The sequence below is a fragment of the Cynara cardunculus genome, assembly GCF_001531365.2.
Source record: "Cynara cardunculus var. scolymus isolate 2C chromosome LG 8, CcrdV1, whole genome shotgun sequence".
NCBI lineage: Eukaryota > Viridiplantae > Streptophyta > Magnoliopsida > Asterales > Asteraceae > Cynara > Cynara cardunculus.
In genome coordinates this window covers 2,845,686-2,866,301 of record NC_037535.1, presented here as the reverse complement: position 1 = coordinate 2,866,301, position 20,616 = coordinate 2,845,686, and the positions used below count along the sequence as shown (strand labels likewise).

Here is a 20,616-nt window from a genome sequence, read left to right as displayed (position 1 = left end):
ACACACACACACACAAACACACATATATAGAGAGACATAGGATCATGTGAGACCAAGAATTTTTCGTGAGACTCGTAGGTCGTAAGACCAATTTTCAACCCTTTGATTAGATTTACAATCTGAACATTCATAATCACAAAATTACCACGAGACTTCTCAATATCACAAATTGCCACGAGACTTCTCAATAATCACAAAATTGCCACCGTACAACTTTAAACCATTAGATTATTAGCTTATAAAGTTGATCAATGAACATAAATTGGTCTTACGGGTCTCACAAAAAACCCTTGGTCTCATATATATATATATCGTGTGTACATACAAGGTATATCAAATGATAAATGTGTACGTGTACAACAATAGTTTTTCAAGCTCAAACATTCACTTCAATTGCTTATAACTTCTTTTCAATCATGTTTTGATCCAACTTCCACAACCATCACAAGTCACAAGCCAAACCCCATCTCATGGCTACATTTGATTTCTTTAATGTTCATGTTTGGTATGTGAAACAAGAAGACAAAACAACTTCTTATACTGGTGGGATAGTTGCACATGACTTAGTAGCACAAAAATGTAGTTTTTTTTCCAATCAAAATAGCCGGAACAAAAAACAACTACCTACGTTTTAAAACCTTCTACAATTCTTTCACCAACCCGCCTCCCTCATTCTCGTCAGTCCAGCTCGTCCGGTCATGACTAGGTACCAGACGTGGATTGGAATCTTCTTACAAGCTTAACTCAGATCTTAATACAAAAAGACAACATAAATGGCTTAAGAGAGAGGGTTATTTAAGGGGCATTTATGTATTAATTTGTTGGTTGTGGCTTATGTGAGGGGTCCAGGCTTATTCCATATACTCATGTAGGATTAATGGCTTAACAAATAAGCTGTAAAGAAACACTTGTCTATGGCTGAATAAATAAACTGCCCTCATTAAGTTGTTTACACATCTAAGAGGCTGTTTGGTTGGCTTTCAATTTGCTGTCTGTGTGGATTAACTTTTTAAAGGATGAAAGGAACATGTTTTTTTAAAGAGACAGGTCTAGAAAAATCTTGGCTTTCCACATAAAACTTCCCTAGAAGCTTATCGAATAAGCCCCTTTCTATATCATTTAAATGACTGACCCAATAAGCTGCGAGTCTCTTTAAGCTCCTTGAGCTGCTAACTAATGGGTCCTTTTAAGTTGAATTCTAAAAAGCATTTTGGTTAACCAAGATTCATGACACCATTGAAAGCTTGCTGATTTCAAGAATTCTAATCAGAGATCTTGGAACAGATTAACAGGACAGAAGAACAGATCAAGATTCAAGAAAAACATCAATTGAAGGTCAGTATGCTATCAATATTCAATGAGAACTGGTATTTTATTTCTATAACATACTATATATCTTCAAATCTAAAGAACAGCGAAAGGAAACCTTTCATTTGGTTGTTAATTGCCCTCTGATTGAACCACAAATTGGAAAAAGATTCAAATGATTCTGGAAATAAGAACTCACCCCTGCAAATTCATGTTCATTTGAACTCAAAAGTTGGAGGTGCAGGCGAATCAAAGCTCTCTAGAACTTCAGTCTTCATCTTCGGCTTTGGTTCCTCATCTTTGCCACCAAATAAACCACCAAACCACGACGGCGATGATGCGGTCGCCGGTGCCGGATCGGGTTGCGGACCTCGATTAGGCAACTGAAACCCTGCCTGTGGTGGCTCTTCGATTATCACCGGCGGAAGCTGTTGAGCGCTAAGGACTTTATTGAGCATGATTCCGGCACCTTCAATTAGGGCTAAGAGAACGCCACCAAAAACCGCGGAGCGAGTCGCGGGGCCTAAACCCTGACGCATCTGGAGGAATCCTCCGGTGGCTGCACCGGCGATGATCGAGTTCCATGGATCTTCCTTCTGGCGTGCGTAAACCATGGTACAATCAAACGCGGAGAACAAACCGCCCCATACGGCGAAGCTTCCGCCGACACGTGGCGCGTTCATACGGACCGCTTGCGTACCGCCGATGAAACGTTCGCCTTTCGGCGAGTTGTAGATTCCTTTGAGAAAGTGAAAGGCGGAGCCGCCGACGGCTCCCATGCCGAATGCGCCACCGATGTCGTCCAAGATCCGGTCCGGGCACGGTTCTCGGGAGGTTTCCGGCGTACCCATATCGGCGTTGATCCTGCGAGAGATTTCGTGAAGAGAATTATTACTAGGGTTTAAGAGGCTGCTGGTTGATTCGGAGTGGAAATAGAAAGGGGGTTTTCTGAGCTTGCGTGAGGGAGAAATGTTTCTTGGAGAAACCGCTGTCCAAAATACTAAATATTTACAAAAATGGACACTAACTTTATGAATTTAACAAAAACACCACTAAACTTTAATTTCATTCCATGAGTAAATATTTGCTAAAGACAAAGTGCATTAGAATATAACGAAGTTTGTTTTAGGGTTTTTTTTACCAAATGTTTAGTGGGTAAGTGTTTATCGACAAACTTTTATCTTGTCGGATAACAATTTCGACTATCAAAAATGGATTGTTTGTAAATGTCTGTTGTCCAATAAACGATAGTTGAGTAAAGGGTCGTTTACCAAATACTTACTCATGTAAGTACTTATCAAGCCATATTATCTTAACGGATGAATATGACAAAGATCAAGAATCTTACATGGTAAACGCGAATGCAATGACTGAAGTCTTACTTGGTAAGTGATGGCGACAACTCTTAGAGGCCTTTTACCAAACGCTTACTCGGGTAAGTGAAAAGAAAGTCATATTACCTTACTGGATGAATATGGTAAGGATCATGAATCTTACCTGGTAAGAGCGAGACAAGGACCAAGAGTCTTACCCGGTAAGTGAGGGGGACGAATCTTACGACGGTAAGTGCTTACCGGGTAAATTGTTGCATACAGTACCGTTTTGGTGGACTAAAAATCTTATCCGGTAGGTAAATGATAGTGTTACATTTTACGGTTAAGCGCTTACCGCATAAGTGTTTGGTAAACGACCGCTTACCACGGTGAACGCTTACCGGGTAACTTGTTGCATACGATACCGTTTTGATGAACTAAAATCTTACTCAGTAAGTAAGTGATAGCATTGAATATTACCTGTAAGCGTGTATCGGGTAAATGTTTGGTAAATGGCCTCTAAGTGTCTTCTTCTTCACATATCGGGTAAGAATCTCGATTGTTATCATGCCACTTACTGGGTATGGTTCTTAGTTTTTATCATACTCAGTTGACAAAATAAGTGATCTGACAAGTGTTTACCAGATAACCGTTTGGTAAACGACTTATTATTTAGTGTAACAAATTATATTCATCTCAATCATTATATTCTTTACTTTAAAAAGCATTTTCATTCCTCAACAATAAAAGCAATTTTGTATAAAATTAAAGAGTGCAATATTGAAGTACTGGTTTAGTAATTATTGTAAACATTGAGGACCAGATTGCAATATTTCTTAAACCCTCAGGTACTAAAACAGTAAAACTGATTTTTATCCCAGCGTATTTGCGCATTCTTTCGGAAAAACCCTAACGGCGACGTATCATAACTTATCTTATATACTTTGAGATGGAATTCAAAGGTGCAACAATGGCGGATTGATCTCCAGATCTTCACGAATGGAGCTGTAATTCAAACGATTAATCGTAACAGGTCAATTCTTCCTTCTTTCGAAAGTTACAGAAATCTTTCAATTTCTTTGATTCTCGAACCATCAACTGGTTTTGTACTTCTTTCAATTGCTGTTATCATGTACTGTAATTTTACCAAGTGTCAAGCTTTCCCTTTCGCCATTAGAGCTTCTTCCCAACAACCAAAATGCTTTTTACCATTTTACACAAAACCCAAAAAAATTCCCCAATTTTTACCTACTTCAAGTAGGGGAAAACCCTTTAGAACTCGTTCGTTTTGGTTTATCGAGAAAACCCATGAGTATTGTTTGTTATTAGGGCGTGGAGATAGAGATGGTTCAGTTAGCTTCGATTCGCAACAGGTTGGGAAGAAGAAGATAGAACAGATATATGCTGCAAAAAGAGAATGTTTTTCAAATGGGTTTCACTCTAAACCTAGAAATTTTTCGATTTCTTATGCTCGAAAAGTGGCTGAAGGAATTGGGTCTGGGAAACCCCTTCCTTGGTTAGCTAAAGATAAAGATAAGGAAGTGAAAGACCCTGAAAGATCCGCTGCAACGAGGCGGTCGTCGTGGGAGGAATCAGCCGAAAAGGTTTCGAGAAATGGCGTAGAGAATAGGGAAAAGGATAGGAGGAATGTTAGAAGGAAAGATCAGAAAAAAAGTAGGAATCTTGAAGATGAACCAGTCACAGGGAAGGTCATTCGATCTTCTTGGCAGGAATCCGCTGAAAAGTTTGTGAAAAATGGTGTTGAGAATAGGGAAAAAGGTAGGAGATTCGATGAAAGAAACGATCATAGGGAAAAAAGGAGGTCTGAAAACGATTCTGATGTAGAAACTCAAGAACTTGATAATCCCAGATGGTATGAGATCAGAGATAGGTTCGATAGATACGATTCAGTGGCTGATGAACAAAATGGGAACGAGTTTCGTAAGTTTAATAGGCAAGATAATTGGGGAAAGAAGGTATGGAAAGAAGCGACTGAATCTAGCATACCGAAAATGGTCGGTGAATGTGTCTATGGAGTTGGCCCTGTTCTTGCTGCGCTAACAGCAAATCGAAGAGAATTCTATGTTTTATACGTCCAAGAAGGGATCGATTTGAGTGGAAATAACAGGAAGAAGAAGGATAAAAAAGGGTTTGAGAAAGTTTTGAAAGTTGCCGAGAAACTCGGGTTAACGAAAAAAGAAGTATCAAAACACGATCTTAACATGATTGTTGACAACCGGCCTCATCAGGGTCTGGTTCTTGATGCTTCACCGTTAGAAATGGTGAATATTCGTGAATTAGACCGTGTAGTGACCGATGAACAAGAAGGGTGCCCTCTTTGGTTGGCGTTAGATGAGGTTATGGATCCTCAAAACTTGGGTGCTATAATTCGGTCCTCCTACTTCTTTGGTGCATCCGGGGTCGTTCTTTGTGCCAAGAACTCTGCACCGCTTAGTGGGGTTGTAAGCAAAGCGAGCGCCGGTTCACTTGAGCTTACCGAGCTTAGATCTTGCAAGAATATGATGCAGTTCTTGGTTTCTTCAGCCGAAAACGGTTGGAGGGTTCTTGGTGGTTCGGTTTCGTCACGAGCCGTGGCTGTGGATGAGGTGACCACCAGTGAGCCCACGATTCTTGTGTTGGGGAGTGAGGGAACGGGGTTGAGACCATTGGTCGAAAGGTCGTGCACCCAGTTGGTTAAGATTCGTGGGAATATTCCGGTACATTTGAGTGCTGAATCGGAAGGGGTGGAGACTGCGGAGGTGGGATCGTTTGTCGCTGTCGAAAGCTTGAACGTGAGCGTGGCAGCCGGTGTTCTTCTTCATCATTTGGTTGGAGTTAATAGCAGCAAGATTGCAAATGAGATCGAGGGTTGATTCTTTTTGGTTCGTTTTATGTTCCAGCTTAATGAACTTAACGAGACTCACGGTTTATTCGGTCAACTATATACGATTGTTTGATTGTGGCTTATTCAGAAAGCTTATAGGAGGGAAGTAGGCCACGTTTTTCAAACCTGTCCTTGCCAGTTAAAAATGCTCATTCCATCTATGAGAAAACTCTCAAGCAAAAAACTTCCCCTCTCTATATATACTGGTTAATCCATACCGACAACTTTATCTATGCATGAATTAATGGAGAACCAACCAAATAACTGCTTACAGTTTAATGAACTTAATGGTCTGGACGGCTTACTCGTTCAGCCATACAAACATGTTTTTTACGGCTTAATCATTAAGCCAAAATGGCTAATAGGTAACATCTATTAAGAGGTTGTTATTAATCTATTACTACTTTTATTAAGAGGCAACATCTGAATTGTTAAAAGATGAATCTTGTGTCTCAATAAAAAAGTCTGCCTCTTAACTATTCAGCGTCCTAATTTCGTTGTAAATAATTACCAAACAATTATATTTTATTTTGCACTATATCATGAGAGTCTTTTAATCATTCTGCACCAAACCATGCAGCAACTGCCAAATAGCTTTTTACATTGTATGCTAGTGCACATTGGGTCTGATTCTTTGGTTTGCTTAACTATATAAGCTAGCATATAAGTTAGTTTTTTTTTTAAAAACTACTTTAATTAGTGTTTCAATAAGCTTTAAATCTCTCTGTCTCAAAAAAGTTGTTCTCTTATGCATTTAAATTAATATTTTATGATGACATTTTAGGTCATTTTACGTTGTCATCTAACTTGTATCAAACATGACTAGTTATTTTTTTTAACTAACAACAAACATGTTCTAAAGAGTAAACTACGTTTTTTGTTCATCTGGTTTTGTTGAAAATTACAACTTTCATCCATGTACTTTTGAAATTACAGTTTTCGTTCTTATAATTTAAAATTCTCTGCTTCTTTCTTCCATGTGGTTTCCTCATTGTTTGTTTCGTATCGGTTTACAATTTATTATTGTTTTTGTTCTTCATACTTAACAGTAAATCACTGACGGAGTTGGCTTAAGGGACGAAAACAACAATGAATTACAAATCATAAGGGTGGAAACCATAATTTCAAAAGCACATGGACGAAAGTTGTAAATTTTAGCAACCATAATTTTGATTGTTGGTTTTGTTTCTCGTACTTAACATTTTATTGTATATTGTTGGTACTCTCTCTCTCTCTCTCTCTCTCTCTCTATATATATATATATATATATCGTAATTTCTCCATCTATACGAGATCGATAGACAACATATGTAATCAATGAATCAATTCAAGATAAATAGCTATCGATATCACTAGTCTAGTTCTGTTATTCAAAAATCATAAAAAGTCATTTGTTGATATTTAATTCCGATTTCAAAGTTGAATTCCGTGAACCAAACAAAAAAAAATTCCAATCCGTTAAAAATTTCATTCCAATTTCCATGCAACCAAACACAATCACAAAGCATGGTCAAATTCCGTTTCATTCATTCAAAGTCAAATTCATTTGATAAATTCTAATTCCATTTTACAAACCAAACGCCCCTTGAGAATGTGGATTTGATCCCTTGCATTTGTCAATTCTAACAGTTTTGGTTCATCTGCTTAATAGTCGTTAACTTTTTCCGTTAAATTTGGTTAAATGAGGGGTATTTTAGTCATTTTCACTATCTTTTATTAAAATTAAAGAAACATATTATATTTTAACTTGTAAAATAAAAAAGAAAAGAAAAGGACAACTACCATATTTTTTTTACAATTTAAAATAAAAAAGATAATATGATTTTTATATTAAATATAATAAAAATAGTAAAATGACTAAAATATCTCTTATTTAATTGGATCCAAAGAGAGCAAGTTAACGACCGATAGATAGAAGAACCAATCATTGAGAATTTTGAAGCAAGTCCGCAAAATACAGGGACCAAATTTATAAATATGGACAAATACATCCGCAAGCAGATATATTTTTACTCACTAATACCTAATTTACATATTTGGTCCATGTAATCGTTGACCTGCTTCAGAAACTTTTACTTTATACTTTAATCCCTCCACAAAATACGATCATGTCATTTATGGACTGGACGACATTTGAATGATTCTAGGAGAGAAATGATTAAGGGGGCGTTTGGTTTGTAGATTCTGAAAGAATCTAATGGAATTGGAATGTTGAATTACATTGACGAAATTTCATTTTCTCGTTTTGTTCATTATATTTCACGAAATGAATCTTTAAAATTCCACAAATAAGAGAATTTAACATTCCTTAGCAATTACATGGTATTTTGATAGAATGAAATTATTTATCTTCATAATACCAAATATGCCTTTAAATCAATATACCTTAATCTTATAAAACCTACTATGACCATCGTCGACCACCTCCGACCGCCGTCGATTTGAACCCCCATCTGAACCACCATGGACCTCCACCGATCTGAACAACTGTCAGCCATCGTTATCTGAACCACCAGAATCACGATCGATATGAACCACCGCCAACTACTACCGATCTGAATCACTGACGGGCACCGTCAATTTGAACCACCGTTGATCATCATCGATCTGAACAACCACCGATCTGATTCACCACCAATCTGAAACCACTCCCAATCTGAACCACCGTCGACCATCGCCACCTGAACCACCACGGACCACCACTGATGTGAACCATTTCCCACCACCGCCGACTACCACCGATCTGAACCATCGCCAGACACCACCGACCACCACCGATTTGAACCACCACCGATTTGAACCACCCCTGACCACCTCCATCTGAACCACTGCGGACCATCATTGATTTGAATTACTGCCCGACCACCGCCATCTGAACCACTGTGGACCACCACCGATCTAAACCACCGTCGACTTAGTAACGTCGTTTGGCTTATGATTATATTTGAATTGTGTATTATATATTGTTTTACATATTAAATAATTATTTTATTAAAGTATTTTTAGTTTTAAAAAAAATAAAATTTCAAAAAAGAACATTTTGACCATTTACCAATATTTCATTTCAGTTCTAAAGCTACATTTTGTGAACCAAACAAAAAGATTCCAATTTTTTTACAAATTCCATTACAATGTCTACCAACCAAACAAATGATCAAACCTAATAATATTTAATTTTAATTTCTTCAAAGTTAAATTCCTTTAATAGATTCTATTCCAAAATCCCACGTAGAATACGAAATGAAAAAGTCGAAAATAGCTACTTTAAATAATTTAAAGAAAACTCATGATATTGTGTGGCAAAAGTGACGTAATCCATTTCTCTTTCTTGTCGTCCTTTAAAATATAAAAATTACGCGCGCTCTACCTCCATCTCTTTCCTTCACCGGCCTTTCAATGGCGATCTGGAAGAGAAAGGCAATTGAACATTGAAGATTTAATCATTATCCGCTTGATTTTATCTAGGTTTTTCATTTGTTCGAATCAGAAATCTGAATTCACCATATTTGATTTAGTCACAGAGAGGATTCCTTATTCATATATGCGAATTGTAATAGATTTTGCCGAGTTACGATGGACATCGCGCCGGTGATAGAGTCATTAGACGCCTTTCTATTTTTTGCCAGCAGAACATTTTGTACTCCGTTCGCCATTTTTGTTCAGATCCAGGTTCGGGATTTGCCGGTTCCTCTTTATATTTTTTTACGATTATGCTAAGATGATGTCTTGTTAGCCATGGATTTGATGGTTTTCAGGTGGATACAAGATACGTTACCTATCATGTTTGATATAATTGATAATCGTTTTCTTTTGATTTAAGATAACTGCTCATTCAAGTTATAAACATTATTATCTATATGATAAGATGCTTTTTCCAGATTATTACAATAACAAATTTTGGTTTTGCAAATTTGGAATTCAAAATAGCTTGAGTCTTTGCAAATGCAACACCAAAAGAATGTCCCACATTCGGTGAGCTGAATTAATTAGAACCACCCCTATCACATATAGCTGAATCAAGGACTGTATTATTTTCATGGTTGAATAAGTGGACAGAATAGACCAACAAAAGTATTATCAAATAGGATGCTACTTGTGGTTTTTGCATATCCCTTTTGTTCGTAGATCGTGAGAATATATCGGCTAAAGCCTTGGTGTTCAATATTAAATTTCTGGCAAACATGTAAACAAAGGTGAGCTGGAATTTAATGCTGTCTATGTATCTCACCTTTTGACTGCTCTTATATAAAGATTTATGAAAAATTATGTCCTAGCTACCTGAAGAGTGTTGGCTTGCCTTCTGTCAGTTAGAAGGGCATTATGATTCTGAATTTCTGATATAAGTTAATGAAAAACCTCCTGATCATCCACTTCAAGCTTTTACTCTCATAAAATGATGATATGATCTATTAAAGGAACTAAACTTAGGTCGCATACACACACATCTATGTGTTTGTGTGTGTAGCAGGGTTAATTATCAGTGAGCAGATTGATTGATTTAACATTTCTAATTATTTTTTCTTACCTTGATGGCTTGGTAACGACATGCAAGATGATGCTTCGGACATGGGAGAAATATCTGAATATTTTATTCATGCACAGGGATGTGTAATATGCTTATTTCTGGCTGCTGGATGGGCTGGTGCAGCATATGTCAGGTATCAAAAACTGGTGTCTACAGTCTATCATTTATATTGCATTTGCTACAGAACTCATTCTGGCTATTGACTTTCATACACAACACTCATCTGAAAATAAATAAACCATTTACATGCAGAAGAAGAGAAATTTGGCAGATGAAGAAATCTATGCGAGCTGGCAATAGCTTTGCATTTCTTTGTTATGATATTCATGACCTTGAACATTCTAAACAGGAAAACTTGCCAGGAGTTACAGTGGTAATGCCTTTGAAAGGATCTGGAGATTACAATCTGCACAACTGGAGAAGCCAGGTATCCCACAAAGTTCATACTAGGCAACAGTTCCACTTGAGGGAATGCAAGTTCTCCATATATCATGACCATTAAGATAATATTTTGGCTCGTTCAAGATCCATTTATGCATATGTTTCCAGTATCAACACGAACACTTAAAAGGACATTGCTTAGATAGAAACTTCTGTAATAAATAAATTAGTCTATTTGAAGAGTTTTACAATGGGATGGCAGCAGTGGAAACGGCTAATTTTTTAGTGTAGATATTTATTATGATAACTATTCTTCATCCACAACTCAAGTGGTAATATGTGCATGCATTTTCTGTTTTTGAATTCAACACATCTAAGATACAAAATCTTCCCTTCTTGTTTTAGTAGTGCCACCAATGGGTATAACTAATTCCATCTCTCCTTGATCTCAAATCAATCCAAAGAGTTGTAGAATGGCTGTTAGAGCTGGGAGGCTTGACATTCTTATAAATTTAACTAAGGAAAATACCAAGAGCTTGTACTTTTCAACCTTGTATGGATGTTTGGTAGTTTTGATGATAGTTGAGCATATACCTTTGCATTAGGAATTTATCTGTGGACTTTTGCTGTAACACCTGTATGTGGTTTTCCAATTATGATCTTCAAGATATTCTATCTATGAATTCCGCCAGTCAATATATACTACTGCCCTAAAGCATTCATGCGTTTACAGTGTTCTGAATTTGGATATAAAATAAACTAGTTTTGGTCCAGTGTCTACTTGGGTTTCAAGAGCTTAAACATAATTAAAATATCCCAGTTTACAATAATTGAATTTGATTGTATATAGACTCCTTTCTGATATTTTATTTTAGATTATCTTTCTAATATTTGTAATCAATAATTCAGATTGCTTTTCGAAAGAACATGCATCTATACATAATATGAAATTTCTATAAATCCCCCCAAGAATTCAATACTTATCTCCTGTAAAAACATTAAAATATCTAGTATTTTTATTTTTGAGCAATCACAGTTTTGTGTGTCAGGTGTTTAAGATCTGAAATGGGAACATTTTTATGGTTCGTTATAAATGAGAAGTTCATCATCTTATCGCCATATAAGACAAGTAATTTTGACTAGCTATATAGATGAGCCAAAAGATTCACACTTGAATCTTCTTAGTATTGGTCTAAAAAGAGTTTACGAAAGTAGCTAACATTTGCCAAATTGAACCTGCTCAAGGTTTGTTAGTTTTTTGGCGACTGACTATGCTTCCATGCTCTACCCTTTTTCCAACTAAAGGCAGTAAGTAACTCATGAAGCAGTCTTATAAAAATAGCCTGTATCACTGTATGAAAAGGTGGTTACATCGTTCCTTTGCCTGCTAACATGTAAATTACAACGCATAGGGTTTAGGTGGTTCAAATCTTGTGTCCCTCCTCTCAGCGTATATGATCTGAGACGATTATATCTGCCATTAACTTGAACCTGCCTCCCTCCTGTTTCTTGTAGCATTTTGCTCTACTTGATTAATTTTATACTGTTGTTTACTAGTAGTTATCATGCTTGGTTTTGATGCGTAACTCCACACAGATAACATCTCTTTATGGTGGCCCATTGGAGTTCCTATTCACTGTCGAGAGTACTGCAGACCCTGCTTATCATGCTATATCACGCGTACTTATAGATTTTGAGGTAGGTTTAATGCATCACTAAACTGTTCTTGTAGTCTCTCTGTATCCCTTGTTCTTTTCTAATTGTTCGCTTTATTTCATTCTGTTGGTGTTTAGAAATAAAGACAAGGGACATTAGTTAATTGAATATGCTATGTTGGGGTTCCACATTAGTTAGATTTGGACCATTTCTCATCTAATATATGTTGGAACCTCTCCTCTCCTCAAGGGCACTTTCGTAGAGTAATCTAATGGTATTCCACATATTCTCACATGCTCAATTATTTGGTTTCAGGCAATATCATACTTCCAATCTATATGAGATTGTTGTTGGACGTCATTAGATGGTAAAATGCTTTCAAAAAAATCTTATCTTAACCACAAGTTTTGATTAGCCTACTCTATATTAGCTCCTATATCCTTATTACTATATATTTTAACTTTTTGAAAGTTGACACATAACCCCTCTCTCAACTGTTTTATGATAATCTTGCATGCTTTTCTAAAGGAAACTTACTTTTCCTGTTCGATGCTCTGGATCTGTGATAAGTCGGAAAACAACTTGTACCGGTTGACGAGTGACGACTTCAAAAAGGATTCTATAAGTTTTGCCAGTCTATGTTCTCTTCCTTACTTCTTTACACATATGCAGGGTGAGCTTGATGCAAGCATAATTATAGCTGGTCCATCTACAACATGTAGTCAGAAAATTCATAATCAGTTGGTATGCTGCAAATCAACTCCGGATCCTTTTCTTGTGCTGATGCAGCCTAATATTGAAGTTACTTGAGGCCTCAGCTTTGGGTGCGTTTGCTATGCAGACAGGACTGATGTGAGTGAGTAGACGGGTGAAAGAATTATGGAAGGTTTTAAGGTTTTAATTTGAGACGGGTAGTTTTTGTAATTTACCTATCTCGTCCAAAAAAATACTGCTCTTTTGTCCCACTCACTCATCTTCTATCTTGTCCCCGTCTTATTGTTGTGCCAAACATGGGACAACAAGTTTTCACGTCTTGTCCCACATACCAAATGCACCCTTATTGTACACATGTGGGTCATTGATTATGTATTTGAGGTGTTGCTTAAACCTTTCAATAAATACAGCTTATTACGTGAAATGATTCGAGTTTTAGGTTGGAGTGGAGAAAATGAGCAAAGACAGTAAATACGTATTATTTCTAGATGATGATGTTAGGCTTCATCCTGGATCAATTGGAGCCCTGACTGCTGAGATGGAAAAGAATCCTGAGGTATGTTCATGCTGATCAGCCATCCGATCCACTTGAATAGATGGTAATCAGTTCCCTATTTGATCTTTTTGTTCTCTATATTTAACTCTTCAATTGTTTGAACTGTGTCTAATGATTGCAGATATTTATCCAAACAGGCTACACCCTCGATTTACCATCTGGGAGTTTAGGCAGTTACTGTATATATGAATATCACATGGTAATCCATTTTGTTGTACCACAGATTCTCTGTATACCACTACAACAGATTCAGCTTTATAGGACCCCAAATATGTCTAAATGTCCTATAGACTGCTTTTAGGACTCAAAGTTTATACAAGTGTCCGATATAAAGGTGTTACAATAGGATGATACGACTTATATTTGCTTTCTAATAAGTTTTTTTAGGATACTTTTGAAATAAAATGTGATATTAGCTTTTTTATAGGGTACTTTTGACAAGAGTCCTATTGAACACACCTTTTATAAGAAAATTTTCAATGGTGTTATATAAAAAGACTAGTAGGACCCTTATTTCAAAACTGTCTTATGAAAACTTGTTAGGTCACCTAAAAACGTCCTATCAACTTATATAACCTTTACATAGGACGCACAAGAGTTAGGTCCTATAAACTTGAAGTCCTATAAAGCAATCTATTAGACATATTTGGTGGTTTATACAGCCCAATTTTGTTGCCAAATATTCGTATGTGTTGATAAATTGTTGTCGAGGTGTTATGCTTTGTCTAAGGGTCCGTTTACCCAACGCTTACTGGTTAAGCGCTTATCGGGTGTCATTTACGTTACCGAGTTAGCATGACAAGCACCAAAAATCTTACCCGGTAAGAGGTATAGCAATGACCAAGAATCTCATCTAGTAAGTGAGGGAAATGACTCTTACCCAATAAGCACCGGACAAAAGTCGCTTACCAACAAGCCATTTGATGGCCGAGAATGTCACCCAATGAGGTAAGTGAGGATGGTGATTCTCGCTGATAAGCGCTTACCTAGTAAACATGCATTAAGTTATCTTTTGTTAATTTTTTGCCTTGGCATCCTTCAAGTTACCCATATATTATTGTTTGCTTGACATAACATGGTCCTGTTTACAGCCATGTTCAATTGGATTTGCAACTGGTGGAAAAACATACTTCTTGTGGGGAGGTTGCATGATGGCAAGTAGCTTTTACCCTTGTTTTGACTACTTAGCAATAGAAGTTCTATTGATTTCTTAATTAACAAGATTCTTCCTTTTTCTCTTTGTAGATGCATGCAGATGATTTAAGAACCAACAGACATGGTGTTATATCACGGCTTCAACATGGTGGATACTCTGATGATATGACTCTTGCGGCTATAGCCAGTAATTTGACTTTCTGATTGTTTTATCTATCTACAGTTCTGTTATTTGAGACTTCTGTGTAGACTTGAGAAACTTTTATGAATATTAATCAAATCATGCAACGGTTTGATAGCTTCACACCCCTAAAGCACATATTGTTTGTAATAATATCCTCATAGGGTCAGGTTAGGAAAACCGCAAAAAAATGAAACATCTGAGGAACACCATAGTAATTGTTCGTTATGCACATGTGCATACAAGTAATTTTGTAAGTAACGTTTCCAGTATGCATTGAAACCAAACAACATCTTCAATTACGTGTATGCACATGTTGTACAAATGAATGGTAATTACCTCACTCTATCCTTGTATATGCAATATGTGATTATGGCTTGCTTCGTCTCTAGTTTGAAGTGGTCATTGTCATGAGATATCTTCTTTGAAAGAAAGGAAACACACTCCTGTTTTTATTCCTTTCAAACCTGATCACCACATTTAGCTTGATTTTCCAATTTTATTATTTATCATTATAATTTCACTATGGTTTGACATCTTGATTCTTGACATTGCTAACGACTATAGATCATAGCTATCTTGATGTTGCTGCATACTTCATAATATTATTACTCTTTTAGAATCGAGCGAATATGATTTATTGTAACAAGCCGTCCTACATGTATAGAAATTAGATCTGTGAGCTCTTTATAAAGCTTAAAGTTGTGGGCTACTAATAATTTGCATCATGGTTTTGAAGTTACATTTGGAGGTTATTGTCCGCCTGCTGCTCTGAGATGCAACACTCAACTTCTTTCTTATATTGATGTTCTTTTGCAGATGCTCATAAGAGGCTCATAACATCACCTCCTTTTGCTGTTTTCCCTCGTCCTCTTCCTGTCCATCTTAACTTTGCAAGGTCTGAATTATTCTAAGCCTTAACTTGTTTCTGTAGGAAAGAAGTTATATATATATATATATATATATATATATATATAGAGAGAGAGAGAGAGAGAGGTTCTGGGGAAAACCCCAAAAAATGAGAAATTGAGGAACCCCTGGTAACCATTCATCTGAAGTGTTTGCAATGCACATGTGCATACTGGACAAATTGATTACAAATTACTTGTATGCACATGTGCATACTATCCAGATGAACCGTATCTTGGGTGTTCCTCAGTTTTTTCATTTTTCTATGGTTTTCCCTTGAACTTGACCCTGTATATATTGATTTGAGATCAACAAACCCCATGTTATTAAATTTCACATATTTATGTCTTTGACAGGTACTGGAGTTATTTGCAAAAACAAACATTCGTCTTGCTGTCGTATACAACATTCGAAAACTGGATGATGAACCGTGCACTATTATGTACCCACTGCTACCTATCTTGGGGATTCGTAGCGCCATATATTATGGCCGTGGTTCATGTTGTAGCAGCATCTAGAGTGTGGTTAAACGAGTATTTTCTTGAAGAACATATTTTCGACCCTAATGGTGAGCCTCTCTTTCAATTCCTCTGTTTGAAACAAATGCAGATCAGTAATCTTCTTATGAAGTTTCTATCATTTCTTTTCTATCTTATTTGCAGGGTTGAAAATGACCGGCTGTCTAGCCATATGCACCGCCATTGAACTTCTTTCAATGTGGAACTTGACAAGAATAGAAGTTCAGCTATGCAACATGTTATCTCCTGAGGCACCTCAATTGTCCCTTAAAACTTATAATTGGTGGTTGGTGAGTTCCTATACCATAATCTTTGTAAACTGTGAATACCCTTTCTGTGGACAAGTGGTCTAGGCAATTGTATTGACTGATAAACTGATCTTAAGCCATGTTTGGCAAGCTAGCGGATAGGCTAGTTGTTGGCTGATAAGCTAGCTGGTACTCAAAAAGCTAGTTGTTAGCTAATAAGTTAGGGGCTGTTTTGTTGGTTTTCCATTAAGTTTTGTCTGTGTGGATTAATCCGTCTGTATGGATTGAGAAGATTTTTCTTTATAAATGGTTTTTTCATTGCAATGAGCATTTTTCTAATTGGGAAGGCATGTTTGGAAAAACTTAGGTTTTCTGAAAAAAGCTTCTCTCTAGAAACTAACTGAGGAAGTTTCTTTCTATATCATTAAGTCTCTATCAAACAGTCACGTGTAGCTGACCGAATAAACTGTGAGTCCCATTAAGCTACTAGCAAACAGGCCCAAGTCATGTTTGATAAAAACTAGCTGATAAGCTAGATGACAATGTAAAATGACATAAGTGGAAAAATATAAGGGGCATAGTTGGAAGAACTGTTACATGAAGTAGATTTTCAAAAAGCTAGCTTATGCCTAACCAAAATGTTTGCAAGCATGACTTTATTGCTTAAAATGACACTAAGAGGGTTCGAGGCTCGTCTCAGCTCACCCTGACTGAATCCAATTTAAAAACGCGCAGGTGTTTGCTGCAATGTTGGTGGATAACTTTTTATACCCCATTTCTGCATTTCGTTCGTATGCTTCTCGGACTATCAATTGGTCTGGTATTCGATACCATTTGAGGAAAGGGAAGATAGCAAAGGTATGATTTCTTATAACCCCTCACAACTTTCATCTCAAAATGTACTCACATTCACATGTGAATCCCACAGACACCCTTACACTTATGTCATTCTTGAACTCCATATTTTGCTTATAATACATGCTTCCTGCACATATTCACAGTTCTATAATGCAATATTGTTTCTCCTGATATGTCTTCTTCATGCATTTTTTCTATTTATTCAACCATTTTAGGTGCCAAATCAACTCCAGCCAAACATAACTAGAACCACAAAGTTTACACCTAAAATCAAAATAATACTATAGTTTCTTTCCTAATTCTTTCTAGTTCAGAAATAAACTGGGATCTTCACGGACGGGCTCTTTGGTTACATGATCTTCTCATAGACCTTTTTATAAATTCATGATCTTTTGACGAGTTTGAGAATGTGAGTGCTTAACATAAGAATGTCACTTTCATGCACAAGAATGCTTAGAAGCTTGTCAAAAAGTCATGGATTTAAATAGCACCTGTCAAGAGGTCATTTAGCTAAACAACAGCCCTTCACTAAAATAGGCTCTCTACTCCTTGGGTCATATATCATACCCTCTCTAGACCCTACCCCCGGGATAGATTTACCTGGTTCTTTGGTTTATGTTTTTGTTTAAATTCTTTGAATTAGGGTTATATACCTAAAAATCTCGACCTTTTGGTCATATCTAGAATAATCCTAGGATGCTAGTAGTATAAATTAGTCGGTCTGGTTGTAAGGAGAGGCATTCAGAAAATTAGTGGGTTCTATATGGGAGAGTCCTAGCCTCTCGAATGCTACTTTGTTCGCATCTTAGGGACCGTTTACCAAACACTAATCCGGTAAGCACTTAACGGTAAAATTGAACACTATCATTTACTTACTAGGTAAGATTTTAGTCAATAAAAACGGCTTTCTATGCACTAATTTAGCCGGTAAGAGCTGACTATGGTAAGAGTCATTGTCCTCACTTACCGGGTAAGACTCTCGGTCTTTGCCTCGCTCTTACTAGGTAAGATTCTTGGTCATTGCCATATTCATCCGGTAATGTAATATAACTTGGTAAGCGCTTACCCGAGTAAGCATTTGGTAAACGGCCCCTTATATTGTCCATTATCACTTGGTTTCTATTTCAATTATTCAGTCAATTCGGTTCATAACATATACTTGCAATACTTTTGTATTTATTCTTATCTATATATCTTTAAAAAATAGTTACAAAAACTATAGAACTCGTTAAGTTCATGGTGTTACCACAACCCATTTATCAATTAAGTTCAAGCCACAAAGGTCAGACATACGTACCAAAGGGCCTTTGGCCTAGTGGTATCGTAGTCCTTGGCCTTCTAGGAGGTCAGGGGTTCAAACCTCACCATAGATGAGGAGGGTGTGTGAGTTTATTTGTTGCATTTGCCGTATATAAATATTATATACTTCCAAAAAAAAGGTCAGACATACATACATCTCACCTCCAGATCCCACCTTTCCCACCTTTTGCCTTTAGGTGGGATTTACTAGATTTGGTTTATTTACCGTTAAGTTATTGTATTCAAGTTTACATGTAACGTTTGTTGTTCATTTTTTTTGGCCAGATCGAAAGAAAGAAAAAGGGTGGTCGACAATATTCAGATTTGGCAGCCAAACGTGTGTTTTCGAAGAAAGGAGGTCAAGAAAAGGGCTCCGTTCTCGGTTCTTTGTCAAGAAGTCTTCGTTGGCGATTACCAAAAAAGCGAAATATGTAGAAAAAAAAAAAAAATGTACACGGTTCTTTGTCAAACATGAATTACCTCGTCTTTTTCTTCGAAAACATGTCGTGATAAGTTTGATGGTAACTTCAATGGTTACTATATATTTTTACCCTTAAATTTATTCGTATTGGATTTTTGGGGTATAACGTGTAACACCCTCAAATTTGAAAAGAACGATTAATTTAAAATTTTCATTAATACAACAAATAAATGATAAATCTCTTTTCTATTGATCAATATTTGAATTACCTCGAATATCGAATCTAAAATCATCATCAACAAAAAGATAGATAAAGTCTTACATAAAGACTAAAATAAGGTCGGGTGTTACTATAACCCAATAATTGTTGCTACCTCCAAAGGCGGAAGACATCAATGATAAGCTAAAACCTTCTCGTGCCACTATCTAGCATTTATTTCATCACGGTGTTGCTAGTACCATTTCTTCACGGACCTGATGCACATGCCGACAAAGAAAAAAAGGTTAGATTTAATGCCTAATGAGTTCAAACAGTTTTCATCATAATCGTAAGATGGTAAAACTGAAATACTGCTAATTAAATTTATAATTTTGCAATTGAAATATATATATCGTAAAAGCAACATACCGAAAATCCACCACTTTTTGATGAAGTCTCATTAATCGAGATACTCAATTACACGCAACCAAAACTCAATGCTCACACGACTAATAGTAAAGCTATAAAACATCATAGCTTCAATCAAGTCTTAAATACAATGGTATAAAACATCTGAAGATGAAGAGGGGAGACCTGATTTACTATTTATTGTGACGGAACACATTAGTAAGCTACAAGTTAATGTTATTAGCTGCATCACTTTAGATATAAAACCACTGACATTAACCCAATCCAGTCAATTGTGATCGAAAGCTCGCTCATTCGAAAATTACATACTAATCACAATGCTTATTTCCAAGCTAGAGTAAGAGATGAATTGGAAATTATATAATAATCACAATGCCTATTTCCAATAAAAAACAAAAGGAAACTCACGTTAAACTCGTTCACTTGGAACTTACATAATGATCACAATGCATATTTCCAAGCTACAGTAAAAGATGAATTGTAAATTACATAATAATCACAATGCCTATTTCCAATAAGAACAAAAGGAAACTCACGTTAAACTCGTTCATTTGGAAATCACATAATAATCATAATGTATATTTTCAAGTTACGACTTGAGAATCTCATCCCTTACGTACTCCTTAAAACCGACTTCTATGCCTATGAATCCATTGCATTCTAGCCATAAAATTATACGACTCCAACTGAATGACTAACGCACTCAAAGTGTGTAATATATTATATAATTATGCCATAATTGCATATAATTCCAAAGGCTCGACATAGAGCAATTTAAATTGGACATACGTCCCCAGTACTCATTTAAGTCAAAACCGAGCCAAAAACTCAACAACCCAATTGACTATTTCATAAAAGTCATCAAAAGCAATACAACGTATTTAACCGACGTTTATGCAAATACATGCTCCAAAAGACATGATTAACTCAAAAACATATTATTGGTTGGGACAAATCATTTTCCAATTAAAACCATACCGTTTATATTTCAAAAAGTCTTATAACACAATAATATGCATTTATCATCAAACAATTTTTATCTAAAGGACCCACACTTGTGAT

General features: G+C 36.3%; 3 protein-coding genes across 3 annotated transcripts; 2 read left to right on the top strand and 1 right to left on the bottom strand.

The window, feature by feature from the left end:
• Window positions 1–1,353: 1,353 nt before the first annotated feature.
• On the bottom strand, window positions 1,354–2,232 carry LOC112517199 (mitochondrial import inner membrane translocase subunit TIM17-2-like). The gene has a single exon (XM_025124559.1). It carries the CDS (start codon window positions 2,157–2,159, stop codon window positions 1,524–1,526), a length of 636 nt encoding a protein of 211 aa, XP_024980327.1. The 5' UTR covers window positions 2,160–2,232; the 3' UTR covers window positions 1,354–1,523.
• A 1,309-nt stretch (window positions 2,233–3,541) lies between these two features.
• Window positions 3,542–5,586, top strand: LOC112516924 (uncharacterized tRNA/rRNA methyltransferase slr0955). Its single transcript, XM_025124178.1, has one exon. The coding sequence runs from the start codon at window positions 3,752–3,754 to the stop codon at window positions 5,492–5,494; it is 1,743 nt and encodes a 580-aa protein (XP_024979946.1). The 5' UTR covers window positions 3,542–3,751; the 3' UTR covers window positions 5,495–5,586.
• A 3,492-nt stretch (window positions 5,587–9,078) lies between these two features.
• Window positions 9,079–18,940, top strand: LOC112516799. Its single transcript, XM_025124031.1, has 14 exons — window positions 9,079–9,174; window positions 10,108–10,163; window positions 10,283–10,457; window positions 12,008–12,109; window positions 12,740–12,811; window positions 13,221–13,337; window positions 13,459–13,536; window positions 14,429–14,491; window positions 14,583–14,679; window positions 15,493–15,571; window positions 15,939–16,150; window positions 16,245–16,390; window positions 17,084–17,206; window positions 18,791–18,940. Exons 1-14 carry the CDS (start codon window positions 9,079–9,081, stop codon window positions 18,938–18,940), a joined length of 1,566 nt encoding a protein of 521 aa, XP_024979799.1.
• Window positions 18,941–20,616: the final 1,676 nt, after the last annotated feature.

Coding starts and splice junctions, on each gene's coding strand:
- LOC112517199 (XM_025124559.1), bottom strand. CDS start 2,159: ATGGGTACGCCGGAAACCTCCCGAGAACCGTGCCCGGACCGGATCTTG.
- LOC112516924 (XM_025124178.1), top strand. CDS start 3,752: ATGTACTGTAATTTTACCAAGTGTCAAGCTTTCCCTTTCGCCATTAGA.
- LOC112516799 (XM_025124031.1), top strand. CDS start 9,079: ATGGACATCGCGCCGGTGATAGAGTCATTAGACGCCTTTCTATTTTTT. Junction 10,164..10,282: donor GCTGGTGCAGCATATGTCAG/GTATCAAAAACT, acceptor ATTTACATGCAG/AAGAAGAGAAATTTGGCAGA. Junction 15,572..15,938: donor GTCCATCTTAACTTTGCAAG/GTCTGAATTATT, acceptor TGTCTTTGACAG/GTACTGGAGTTATTTGCAAA.